At 36.9% G+C, this 13,012-nt stretch overlaps 1 protein-coding gene across 1 annotated transcript in view; it reads right to left on the reverse strand.

Annotated features, from left to right (window-relative positions):
- The window catches only part of Sptlc3 (serine palmitoyltransferase long chain base subunit 3), a 138,058-nt gene that overhangs the window by 72,348 nt on the left and 52,698 nt on the right, over positions 1-13,012 (reverse strand). The window contains exons 3-4 of the mRNA XM_076848956.2: positions 10,492-10,646; positions 9,734-9,882 (exon numbers count right to left, since the gene is read on the reverse strand). Coding sequence (XP_076705071.1) covers positions 9,734-9,882; positions 10,492-10,646 — 304 coding nt within the window. The remainder of the gene's footprint in view (positions 1-9,733; positions 9,883-10,491; positions 10,647-13,012) is intronic.

Raw genomic sequence — 13,012 nt, forward strand, 5'->3', positions numbered from 1 at the left:
CTGGGTCCAAAGATTAGGAGACAACCCTGGTGTTTGGGAGCTGCAATGATATCCTAGAATCTTCACTCCATCTTGAAAAATGAGAACCCCAAAATGGACTAAAAATAAAAGAGCCAGATTGGGGCTTGTATTTAACTTGTTAAAAAACAAACAAACCAACCTTAAACACTTCTTGCATACTTGAGTTTGTGATACACATGACATCTTTATTCATTAGCTATATGAACTTGAGAAAGTTTAGTGAGACTTTCTGAACCTTGGATTTCTCTTTCACTAAAGTAAACTAAACTCTATGGACATTGTGCAAAAACCCAGTTATCATTCTTTCTGTATTTTACTTCAATTTAGTGGCAGAGATCTAAGTCTCAACATGGTGTGTGACAAGATGGGTAGTCTCTATGTTATGCATTGGCTAAAGATTAATATATAGGCTCCTATGTGGTCTTTAGTTCATTGGAGAGTTTATTCTTCTCCTTAACTCAGGAAAAGACACTCAAAGTATATATGGTGTCCAATTTGTCCTGAAGGATGATGATTGACACATGAAATAGGTAGAAGAAAAAGAGAAAAACGGATAAGTTTTGCAACTCAAGATTTTTAATTTTTACTAGTCAACAAGTGAGAAGTGAAGTGAGGTCATACAATTAGATTGTGTTCTTTGTATCAGAAGAAACATAGGTGCTAAATAATCAGAATTGACCTCCATTGTTACCAACATACATAATTCTTGCATTATCAGGAGGATACAAAATAAATGGATAGGCATTTCTGTCAGGTTTTTTTTTTTTCTATTCCAATTGCTCCTCTTTCCACAGATGACTGCACCAATGTGAGAAATTAGACTTGATGATGTCCTTGGTCTCCCTCAGGTTGATAAGAGTGACCTTAAAGGATGTACCCAGGTGGGAATGTTCATTAAAACTAATCTGCATTCTTAATGTGCTTGGAAATATTAGGATTTTAATTTAAAGGAAGGAAGCTAAAGCTTAATGTGTTGCTGATATGCACTAAATTTGGATATCTGGTCCATTGCTGTTAAATGCAGATCTTTCTCTCCAAATCACAATGATAGCAAGTACTAGCTTAAAGTACTAGCAAACATTTTACAGAGGTTCAGAGAGTTAATTATTGAGGCTTTGCTGGCCATATGGTTGCTATTGCATCTAGTCAACTCTGCCACTGTAAAGTGACAGTAGTCATAGACAAAACATAAAAGAATGAGGGCGGCTGTGTTCCAGGGAAACTATTTATGGACACTGAAATGTGAATTTCATATAATTTTCATGTGTCCCAAAGGATTATTCTTATTTTCATTTTCCCAGTGATTTAAAACTATAAAAACTCTTAACTGCAGGCAGTGCAAAACCAGGGAGCACCTGGACTAGATTAGTGACCCTTGATCTAGATGGCTTCTGTTTTAGCTTGAACAGTAGGGGACAATATAAAGAGCTCTTCAGTGGGACTCAAGAGAACCCACATCTAGTCTTGACTTTGCTACAGACAGACTGCAAGAACACTGACTGCCACATCATTAAAAACAAACAAACAAACAAACAAAAACAACAACAACAAAAAAGAACAACTCTGGACTTCAGGTGCCCCATCTTATGGTATTTTTTAGGGCAGGGAGGAAAGGAGGGTAATGATCTACAAATTCTGCAGTTCTACGAGTCTCAACTTCTGTCGTCATCCTAGGTATCACCTTATTGGAAAATATTATACTTACATAAAATTATTGGCACACCTTGTCGAATCGTGCTTGCTTGATTTTGTCGAACCTGCAGAGCCAAATTCTACACTTTTCGAAATACCCCAGCTAGTTGAAATTTGGCTGGACTGTAATTTCTATCACTGTCAAAAGAAGGGCAATTACCTCGTCAGAACTCTACTAGGTCTCGGAAAATTGTCAAAAGGCTTTCAGAAACCAAGATATGCTTTTAATTTTTCTACTCCCAAACAATTCCGCTGAGAGTTCCTTTTCCTTACAAACATTATTAAAGGAAAATTAAGAGGCTTGAGAGAAATGTAATAAAATCTCATTAATTAGAATGTACAATAATTTGGTCTGAGCAGAGTTGGCATTATTTATGAAAAAGGCTTTTACTACATAAATTAACTAATTGGAGTGGGGATGTTTATTGCTTGTTTAATTTATTTAATTAAATTGACTACTGCTTAAAAACACTTGTAGCATTTATTTTCATAAAAATGTGTCTATTAAAATTGCTTTTTCAAAGGAAGTAGGATCACTACTTGGTAGCAGTTTCTTAGAAATTTCTCAGTCATAAAGGAACTCAAAGGACCTATGTTACTATTTATTTAAAATATGCTTTAATTTGGACATTTTAAAAATTTATCCTGGCCCTTTCTTCAAGTTTCAGGTTAATGAGACTGTACATTCCTTACAAATCTCTAAGAAAGATACACGAGAAGAACCTTGATAATTGAATTAAATGATAGCAGAGAATGTGTTAGGAAGATTAAGTTGCAATAAAAATGAGTAAGGTCAGTGTTCTCAAACTGAAAAATAGACATTTCAGTAAAGTTGTATATAACCACTTGTGTAAAATTCACACCTGAAACTCTAGACAAGAATCTTCTATTATATCCAGTGGCATGGATGCCTAAGTCAACATGTACATTTTGATGTTTTAGAACATGAAAGTATTAGAGGCTCCTTGAAAATCACAAAATTGCAATTACAGTTTGAAGGAATGTCCTCAAGGAGGCTATCTTTAGGCATGCCTACTATTCAGGCACCTCTAGTGAGAAGCAAGTGTGAGGTTTTCCTTTACAAGGGTAGAAATATCAAAAGCTGGGATGAACTTTCATTGTCATAAGAATTAGTCTTGTGGTTATTCCATGAGTTTGTTTTCTTAGAAGTGAACTTATGACTAACAGTCCTGGATGAAACAAAGGTAGCACAAAGGACTAATAGATTATAAGAATGGAAATTATATGCTGTTACTTCACATCTGTTCCTCACCCTCAGGTGCTCAGGGAAAGAAAGTCTAAGAAACTATACACCCTGGTACAGCAAAAGTGTGAAAGGAGGAAGAAGTTAAAGAAAAGCTTCTCTATGGTTTTCCTGAATTTAATCTTTCCTGGATTTAGAAATCTAGACCACAAGTAGGTGTCCAGAGATGTTCAGTGATCAAAACTCACTTTTGGTGCTAACTTTTGGCGTGTTTATTAATCTACTTGCAATTTTTGGTTTGCAGACTCTGTCTCCCAGGCATACCTGGTATTCATACAACACAAAGTAACTTTTGGAAAACTTTTGACCCAATTGGGTAAAGAAAGTTAGCCATGCTATATAGTTTCAGGTCCCCAGAGCAGCAGTGTCAACATGGAGGGGAATCTCACTAGAAGTGCAAATTCATAGGTCCTATTCCAGATCTACTGAATTGGAAGCTATGTTAAGTGGAACCAGAAACCTATCTTTTCTTAAGCCTTGCAGGTGATTCTCATGTGAGCTAAGGTTTGAGAGCCACTGTTTTAGGTGGAAGGAGACATACTCTCTGCTCCACAGCCCCTCAAATAGATAGAGAACTATGGTCTGATTCAATAGCAACATCTTGGAAGTTGCAGGAACTCTCTTCATAAGACTGTGTCTAAACACTCAACTTGCTATCATTATATCAAAGAAGACATTTGGCACTTGTTTTTTAGGGATTGGCTAGCTTCACTTAGCATAATCTGCTCTAGTGCCATCCATTTCCCTGCAAATTCCATGATTTTGTCATTTTTTAGTGCTGCGTAATGATAGCAACTAAGAACAGAGCAGGGAGGAAGAGCAGGAGGATAAGATTAACATTAAACAGAGACATGAGGTGGGAGGGAAAGGGAGAGAAAAGGGAAAATGCATGGAAATGGAAGGAGACCCTCTTTGTTATACAAAATTACATATAAGAGGTTGTGAAGGGAATGGGAAAATAAACAAGGAGAGAAATGAATTACAGTAGATGGGGTAGAGAGAGAAGATGGGAGGGGAGGGGAGGGGGGATAGTAGGGGATTGGAAAGGTAGCAGAATACAACAGTCACTAATATGGCATTATGTAAAAATGTGGATGTGTAACCGATGTGATTCTGCAATCTGTATTTGGGATAAAAATGGGAGTTCATAACCCACTTGAATCTAATGTATGAAATATGATATGTCAAGAGCTCTGTAATGTTTTGAACAACCAATAATAATAATAATAAAAAACAGGCATCATCCAAAAAAAAAATAAATAAACACTTAACTTCATTTAGGCTCCTGTTCTTTTTCTTTCTTTCTTTCTTTTTTTTTTTTTTTTTTTAATGTGGTGCTGGGGGTTGAACTCAGGGCTACAGACATACATATCCCTGAGTTACACTCCCAGCCTTCTTCTTCTCATTTTTTGCAATAATTTTGAAAATAATTTGCCCAAAGAATATGGTATGCTTGTGAAAAAATGAGAAAATATCACAAAATAAATATAAACTCCTCGATGCACATATTCATTTGTAATATATTCTTAAAAGAATGTTTCATATATGCATTGTTCGATAACTTGTTTTATTTTTTCAACAATATATTTACAATTTTTCATGGGAGAAAATCAAGGACACAAGGTTATCTGTGGCCACAGCTTGGAAAGAGAGGAACTAGGATTTGAACCCAAGCAATCTTAGGGCCTTTGCTCTCAAAATGGAGCTAAGAAACCTCATTATAAATAATATTTTGTCGAAAAGATACACCTAATATATTTAATCAGTTTCTTAATGTTGGAAACTCACTTAGTTTTCTAAGTTTTACTATTATTAAGCACACTGTAGTGGTTATTTTTGAACACACATCTTTAATTAGGTATTCAAGTTTTTTTCAAGGCAATATTTTCAAAATGACTTGAGTTAAATAGCTTGCTGTTGTCTTCAGCTCCCTTCATCAAATATATAAAAAGTGGTCTTTTCCTCACTCTTTTGAAACTACCAGATATTATTATAAAAATAATAAGAAAAGTTTAAAAAAACTTTAGTCAATTCAGGGAAAAAACGATATCTCAATATCTTAGTCTTTCTTCACTAATGGGCCAGAATAGTTTTCATAGCTCACTGGCCACATTTTTTTCTGGTATTTTTCCTAAGTTGGGTAAACTTTATTCTTTAAAAAACTCTTCTACTACTTAACATATCAATTTCATAGGCTCACTGGCAACTTACGTATGTTCCACTTTGGGGAATTTAATGAGATTTCCTTTGTCGCATAATTTATAGTGAAATTATGTGAAAATTTAATAACTATTCAAAAAGATGAAGTACACAGATATTATGTTTTAAGGCTTAGCATTCAATACATAGTTATTAAATTAACATTAATCATTTGTAATTATAGGTCTTCATTTTCTATATCTTTTTTCTTGCTGTTTTTGGCTAATTCATTTTTTTCTTTTTTAGTTGTAGTTGGACACAATGCCTTAATTTTGTTTATTTATTTATTTTATGTGGTGCTGAGGGTCGAACCCAGTGCCTTGCACATGCTAGGCAAGCACTCTACCACTGAGCCACAACCCCAGCCCTTGGCTAAACATTTTTAAGGATTGAGACTTATGGTCTTCTATTACTCTTTCATGTTCTAATTTTTTTCTTTTGTTTCTGTGGACTGAATATAAACTGACCTTATGCTTTTTGAAAGCTTCCACAATTTCTTATCCCTTTAATTGCTGGTTGCACACACACACCCACACACATAAACAAAATCCATACATGTATCTGTTGTGTTATATGATGCATAGAGGAGGTGTATTTATCTTTATTATTATTTTTATGATGTGTATCTTTTATTCTGTTTAATGATTCATAAGTGAAGCTTAACTTGTGCTTTGTTTTCTGTTCATATTTACACCATGCATTTAGTCCATTTGTTTATTTATTTTTAAAGTTTCATCTTACTCTTTATTTGAAATTCAACTCGTGAACGAAGAGCAAGCAATTATGTATTGTTTTTGCCTTAGGAGTTGCTGCTCTCTTTTCCATTGTTAAACCAATTTAGTCAAATAAATATCTTCTACGTAGAGAAGAATTAAGTTGTTTTTGAATATAAGGAAATTCAAAGATCAAATGTGGAAATGTCTTGCTTAATAGGTATTACTTATTGTTGTTTGATGTTTAAAACTCAGACATTATGAACAATTTGCATAAAATTCTCAATCCCAGTGCTGAAAATCTAAAAGTCTATGTAATTTTAGAATCCTTTTGCAAATAGTTCTTCTAGTGACTTTCTAGCCACCATGAAAAGAGTAAGAGCCCAGTTTCTTACAGCTTTGATAAGTTGTTAGGCCTAGAGTTCTCTATTGCACATTTTGATGTCACTCACAAATTTCTAACCTTTCACAGCACTTGAGCAATATTTTTAAGAGAAACTAGATTGTCACTATGTAGCTACTATTAAATTTGCACATGTAGCACATAATTTGAAAAGGAGAGCCAAGATCCAGGAGCATCAGAGAAAAAAAATCACCAGTAGAAAATATTAATTTTAAATATTTTAGATTAATATATTTGGATTATGACTCCAAAATACCATTCCAGTCTGTCTCATAGTTAGGATTTGAAAACTATGCATTTTCTTTTATCATCGTTCTGCACAATGTTAAATTGACCCACAAGAGGATTGAAATCTCCCTTAATTCTGTATTTCCTTATTTTTTAAGGTGTCTTTAAATAAAGAGCAATATATCATTTCACATCTTGAAAATGGCATTTGCATTTCTCTATGTGTATTTGTGGGAATGTATCATTGCCAGCTTTATTTTTGGCCTTAGTTCTAACAGGTGTGGGTTTCACAAGCAACTACTTTCTTTTGAGGCTTTCATCACTTTTTCCACTGGCCTGGCCTCCTCTTGGCCACTAGTGGTGCGATGCTGGTGGTTATTGTTAGTTTCGGAGCAGGCTGAACAAATGTTGGCTGCAGGGTAGCCTGGCCACTCGACCCTCACCCGTCTGGTTCCTTATCGCTTGTTTGCCTCAAGTCTGAACACTCAACCTCACTCAAGGCTGAACACTCAACCCTCACCTGTCTGGCCCAACAGAAACCCATATCTAGCCCCTGCCCTGTCTGCCTGAAGACAGAAGATGACATCCTTAGCAACTACTGTATGGTCCAATTACTATACACCAACAAGGCAGCTTGCAGACCCAAAGACCCCATTAGATTTTGGCTGTAAAAACTCTCTTCTGTGGCCCGCCCCCTGCTCTCTCTTTCTTTTCTCACTTTTGCTCTCTCTCCCTCTCCCTCTTATTCTCTCTTTCTCTTTCTTCTCTTTCTCTCTCTCTCTCGTACTTTGTTCCCCCCCTGCAGTCTTTCCTCTCTCTCTCTCTCTCTCTCCTCCTCCTCCTCCTCCTCCTCCTCCTCCTCCTCCTCCTCCTTCCCTGTTAATCAGACATTGCCACAATAAAGATGTCTTGGTCACTCTGAGTGTCATGGTCACTTTCCTTTCAGTTATAGCAGGGAGGTAGGAACCAGGTATCTGGTTAAGACCTATCTTTATACTTTTCATCCTTTGGAATAACTTTAATTTAATAATATTTATTTTAATTTCAGCACGTAGTTGAGTTTGGGTTTTGGGGCCAAATTTCAATCTTTTCCATTTAGTAGGCAAATCTGTTGTTAATCCATTTGTGCAGTTACATATTTTCTTAAGACTCTAAAGCACATGTTTTCCAAGAGTTACTTGAATTTCTTAGAATAAATGTCTTTTGGAGTTCTATTCCAAATTGTTGCATGCCATGTTAAGATTATTATTTATATTGCAGAATACTTTCAAAGTCCCCTCTTATTTACTTACTTCTTGACTGCTTATCTTTATGTTTCAGTCTTTCTATTTGTCTAAAATTTGTGTGGGTGACTTATCTTTTGGGTCTGTCATTATGCACACTTGGAAACTATTGAAATCTCTTCTTGTAACTTGAACTTGAGTGTTGCACAAAGCAGGTAAATATAAAAGGTTAACAATTCAAAGGTATTAGTAGGCAGAGAAAGAATTCAGGCTGTGATCAGTAACAAATGGAAACTTCATTTCTGCATAGTTTCTCTGGGTTTGCTAAACCCATGGAATCAGGGATCCTTATTCCATATCTACTTTCCTTTGCAGGTAAACCATAGCCAGTGTCAAATGCCTTCCTTCAGATTCTGCCAGCTATAATGGCGGAGTGTTCTATCTCACTGAGTGGAGGGGTCATCATATTTAGGACTCTACTTTTGCCTGGTCACTATGAACCTGATACTGGATGTCACCAGCACCAGAGGAAACATCCCTAAATGTTTCTTACTTGTGCCTCTTATGGCTGGGGTATTATTCCATTCTCTCTCCATCTCCAAATGGGGCATTATGGGTGAGTTAGCACCAACCCTGTTCCCACAACCCACCAGCATCCTGTTACATCTCCAGCTCTCATGCTAAGAAAGCTTTTCTCTGAAGCTAAGTAAGCTGTCTTTCTTAAGAAATCTGGGCAACCACATTAAAACTGGAGCTTTGGCTATTTGTCAAATGCTTGCTTGAATAAATAAAGTTACGTTGTGCAATTTGAATTATTTGTTTAACTGTTCAAATAACTTTTGATCTTTAAGCCCTTATACTAATTATCTAAGAGCCGCATGTAATTCATTTTTCATTAATGGTAAATCCCTTTTCATTAGACTTCTCACTGATTCTCAGGCAGGTTCGGACTAACCTGGTAAATTTTGCATTTGTCCTCATGATGGAGAATCATAATAGTAGAGAAAGCTGAACTAGACTGAAATATAGGGTGGTTAATGAATCACTTGGACACATAACTTAGATAACATGATATTCAGTTTGTTTTAGAAGATGGGAAAATACCACCCATGCTGCTTACAGTACAGGATGTTATTATTCATTTTTTAAGGGGGGTACCAGAGATTGAACTCCGGGGCACTCAACCACTGAGCCACATCCCCAGCCATATTTTGTATTTTATTTAGAGACAGGGTCTCACTGAGTTGCTTAGTGCCTCATTTTTGCAGAAGCTGACTTTCGAACTCTTGATCCTCTGGGATTATAGCCGTGTGCCACTGAATTTTATTTTTTAAGGAATAAATGATATGATACATTAAAACAATCACCACCACAACATACCAGCTATTGCAAAGCATTCTCCAAGAGCAAGTTCACAGTATTTTTTCTCCCTGCAGTTGAGAGGAGTGGAAGTTTCCTTATTACAAATTTTATTCCTTTGAATAAGATTTTTATTTATTTATTTTTGCTAGAAGGTAAATAAATAGGCAGTCTGTGCCATCTTGTCTATTCATTTATAATTTATTCATTCAACCCAACATTCCACAAGGCTAGTCCCTCTCCTTATGAAGCTTATGTTGGAGTAGCAGAGACAGGTTATACGTAAACATAAAAGCAGGATTATTTGAATCAATGATGAAGGTTAATACTAAAAGTGAGAGAAAAGACATAAAAAGACCTGTTGTAGGAGGCACAGTAGTTGATATTTTAGAAATATGATCAGAAAAGTTATATTTTCACTCATGTGTGAGAATTAAAACACATTTAATAAACCACCTGGCAATAGCACAATGCTTGAAATTTTCAAAAAGACTTTTATATCCCTTTCGCTTTTTGAAGTTTATAATAGTGATTTGAGGCACATAGTCTAGATACAATCTCAACTTGAGAAGTAGTCACAAGGAATCTGAGACTGGACTAGATGAAATTCCAAAGTGGTGGATGCACATACCCATTTCATGTCTGGTGCTGGCCACACCTGAGCCATATGTTTCTAAAACATCCTTTATTGTCTTCATAGACTCATTGTATTTGACTGCGAGCCCAAGGAAATTATAGGAGCCCATGTTGATGACATCTTTGATGATTCTTCCAGTAAACCTATAGGGAAACAGGCAAGTGAACACGGAGGACTCTCATTTAATATTCTCCCAGTGCCCAAGAGACTGGGATTTGGGCCTGGCCCAAATTATATGTTTTCTTTTTCTTTTAAATTAACACTGCTTTCAGCATATCATGGATTATCCTTAGAGGAAAGCAACCCATAATGAAGTGGGGACAAGCATTAGAGAAAGATATCCTGGGCCATGGTGTACTACTCACTCCTGATTTCCCTTGGGCAATTGCTTTTATGAAAATCATGGTCTGGTTCAAAGTCCAACAAGAATTTCTAAAGGAACAAGAGCTATGTCACCAATGTCCCCATTAGGGAGAACAGAAGGGTACAATTTGACAGGAAAGCTGAAAAGGGTTTTTCAAGGCTGACTCTGTACTTCTGACACAGGTTTCACTTTAATTACATTATAAATAAGCCTCCTTTCCAACATAATTACTGTGACTTCCTCTATTGGCCTCATGAGAGCTGCCAAGGACTAGATGATGAAGACCAGCTACCTTTGTATTTGGGGTTTTTCAGATCTGGTGCCCATGCTAGAATTTCTTGAAGGGATTTTTATTTTTCCACCAAGCCCCTCCAGGTGTCTGCCTCACCTAAATGTCCAGTTATAGTCATCAGATACCCTTTCCACCACATCAAAATGAGGCCCTGGAGCACTGCAGATGGGCCGGTTCCAGTTGTCTCTGATTCTCATGTAAAGGTTCCGCGTATAAAAATTCTCAAAGTCTTGATACAGGGGCACAAAATCCTGTAACAGAGGTAGACGGTTAGCTTTGGGTTCTGGGTTTTTAATTTAATTTTATTTCATTTGCAGTCGAGGGCTGAGAGAAGACCTGGGAGAGCCCTGCAAACAATCCATCTGTGGACTTCTGTTTTGTTTTGTTTTGAGCAAGAGTCAGTGGCTGAGGAAACTAATGGGGCCCACAAATAAAATTGTAAGACCTCTCTCCCTAAAGAGCCTGTCCTTTAGTGGAGAAAGGGGTATAAAAATGTGATAAATAAGGGTAACAAAGAGGACAGCACCATACAAAGCAAGTCCCAGAACAAGTGGTGAAGACAAGGAGTCCCTGTGGTGTTCCCAGAGAGAATTATGGCTGAAGGGGAACAGCAGGTATGTGTTTATGTCCAGACAGTTTAGTTAGGAAAAAAATGGTTGAGATGATAATTTGTCTTTCACTGTTTTTGAATGTCCGTATTCCCCTTTACTATGTTTTTAGATGAGTGGATGGAATTGAATTATTGGAACTATTGGCAAAACTGCTGATTGGCAGGTGGCTGGTTGTCATATTGCTTAGGGCCTGGAAACTGGGCTGAGAAACTTGTGGGACACCAGCCAAAGCTATAGCACTGTGTTCCTGTATAAAATGTGATTCATGGCTGGAGGGATCTGCAGTCCAGGTGAAGACATGTCTGATTTTGTCATTTGACTTATACTAGTACATGGTAGGCAGAAAATGCAAAAGTTATGACTGTGGTCTAAGCAGGCATTCATAGGATTAGAGCAGGAGCAAGCATCACATCTTGCTGAAGGAATCAGAGAAGCTTTAAGTGGGAGGGACGCTGAGGTGGCACTAAGGAAGAATGAGGGTATTATGATTAGGAATATTTGGGGAGGATTCTCAGGGTGGATGAGTTTGTATGCTAAAATATGGAGAACATTGGAGAAGAATGAATAAGGATAATACATCAGGTATATCCTGCCACTCCTTGCTCTGAGCCTATATTGGCTCTTATCTTACTCCAAGTCAAAGCCAAGGCCCTGATTTATTTGGCTCTGGTTACCTCTCTTATCCCATCCCTTCTCTATTCTCTGTTGCATGGATGAGGCTGAAGGGTTACTTTGGCAGAGAAAGCAGGAGCCTTAAGCTTCTGCATGAGGAGTCAAATTTTGTTCTCTAGATAAACAGGGAGTCACTAAATAACTGGGAGTGAGTGTCTCATTTGCTTTCCTATGCTCTTGAGTTCTTTGCTCTTCTTTCCCTTATGAGATGGAGAGCAGATTTCCCGAGGGAACAAAGACTGTGGGAAGGCCTTTCTGGATGATCTTCTGGTGTTACTAGCTAGCCCACTCATTTTCAGAGCTGCTCCATTCTGCAGGAGAATATAGAGAATACACAAGTCCTTTTTAAAGTCTTTAAATAAATAAATAATCAATTTTAAAATTCTGATTTGTTATATATGACATCAGAATGCATCACAATTCATTTTACATACATAGAGCACAATTTTTCATATCTCTGTTTGTATATAAAGTATATTCACACCATTTGTGTCTTCATACATCTACTTAGGGTAATAATATTCATCTCATTCTACCATCTTTTTTACCCCCATGTCCCTTTCTTTCCCTCCCACCCCTTTGCCCTATCTAGAGTTCATCTAATCCTCCCATGCTTCCCCTCCCAACCCCACTATGAATCAGCCTCTTTATATCAGAAGGAACATTTGGCATTTGGTTTTTTGGTATTGACTAACTTTACTTAGCATTATCTTTTCTAACCTCTTCCATTTACCTGTAAATGCCATGATTTTATTCTCTTTTATTGCTGAGTAATCTTTCATTGTGTATATATACCACATTTTCTTTATCCATTCATCTACTGAAGGGCATCTAGGTTGGTTCCACAATTTAACTATTGTCAATTGTACTGCTATAAACACGATGGGGCTGTGTCCCTGTAGTATGCTGATTTTAAGTCCTTTGGGTATAGACTGAGGAGTGGGATAGCTGGGTCAAATGGTGGTTCCATTCCCAGTTTTCCAAGGAATCTTCATACTACTTTCCATATTGGCTGCACCAATTTGCAGTCCCACCAGCAATGTATGAGTGTGCCTTTTCCCCCACATTCTCACCAACACTTATTGTTTTTTTTCTTAAGAGCAGCCATTTTCACTGGAGTGAGATGAAATCTTAGAGCAGTTTTGATTTGTATTTCTCTAATTGCTAGGGATGTTGAACATTTTTTCATATATTTGTTGATTGATTGTATATCATATTCTGAGGGGCATTTGTTCAGTTCATTGGCTCATTTATTGATTGGATTGTTTGTTGTTGTTGTTGTTTTGGTGTTTAACTTTTTGAGTTCTTTAAATACCCTAGAGATTAGTGCTCTA

This window comes from Callospermophilus lateralis, chromosome 3, assembly GCF_048772815.1.
Source record: "Callospermophilus lateralis isolate mCalLat2 chromosome 3, mCalLat2.hap1, whole genome shotgun sequence".
NCBI classification, from domain to species: Eukaryota; Metazoa; Chordata; class Mammalia; order Rodentia; family Sciuridae; genus Callospermophilus; species Callospermophilus lateralis.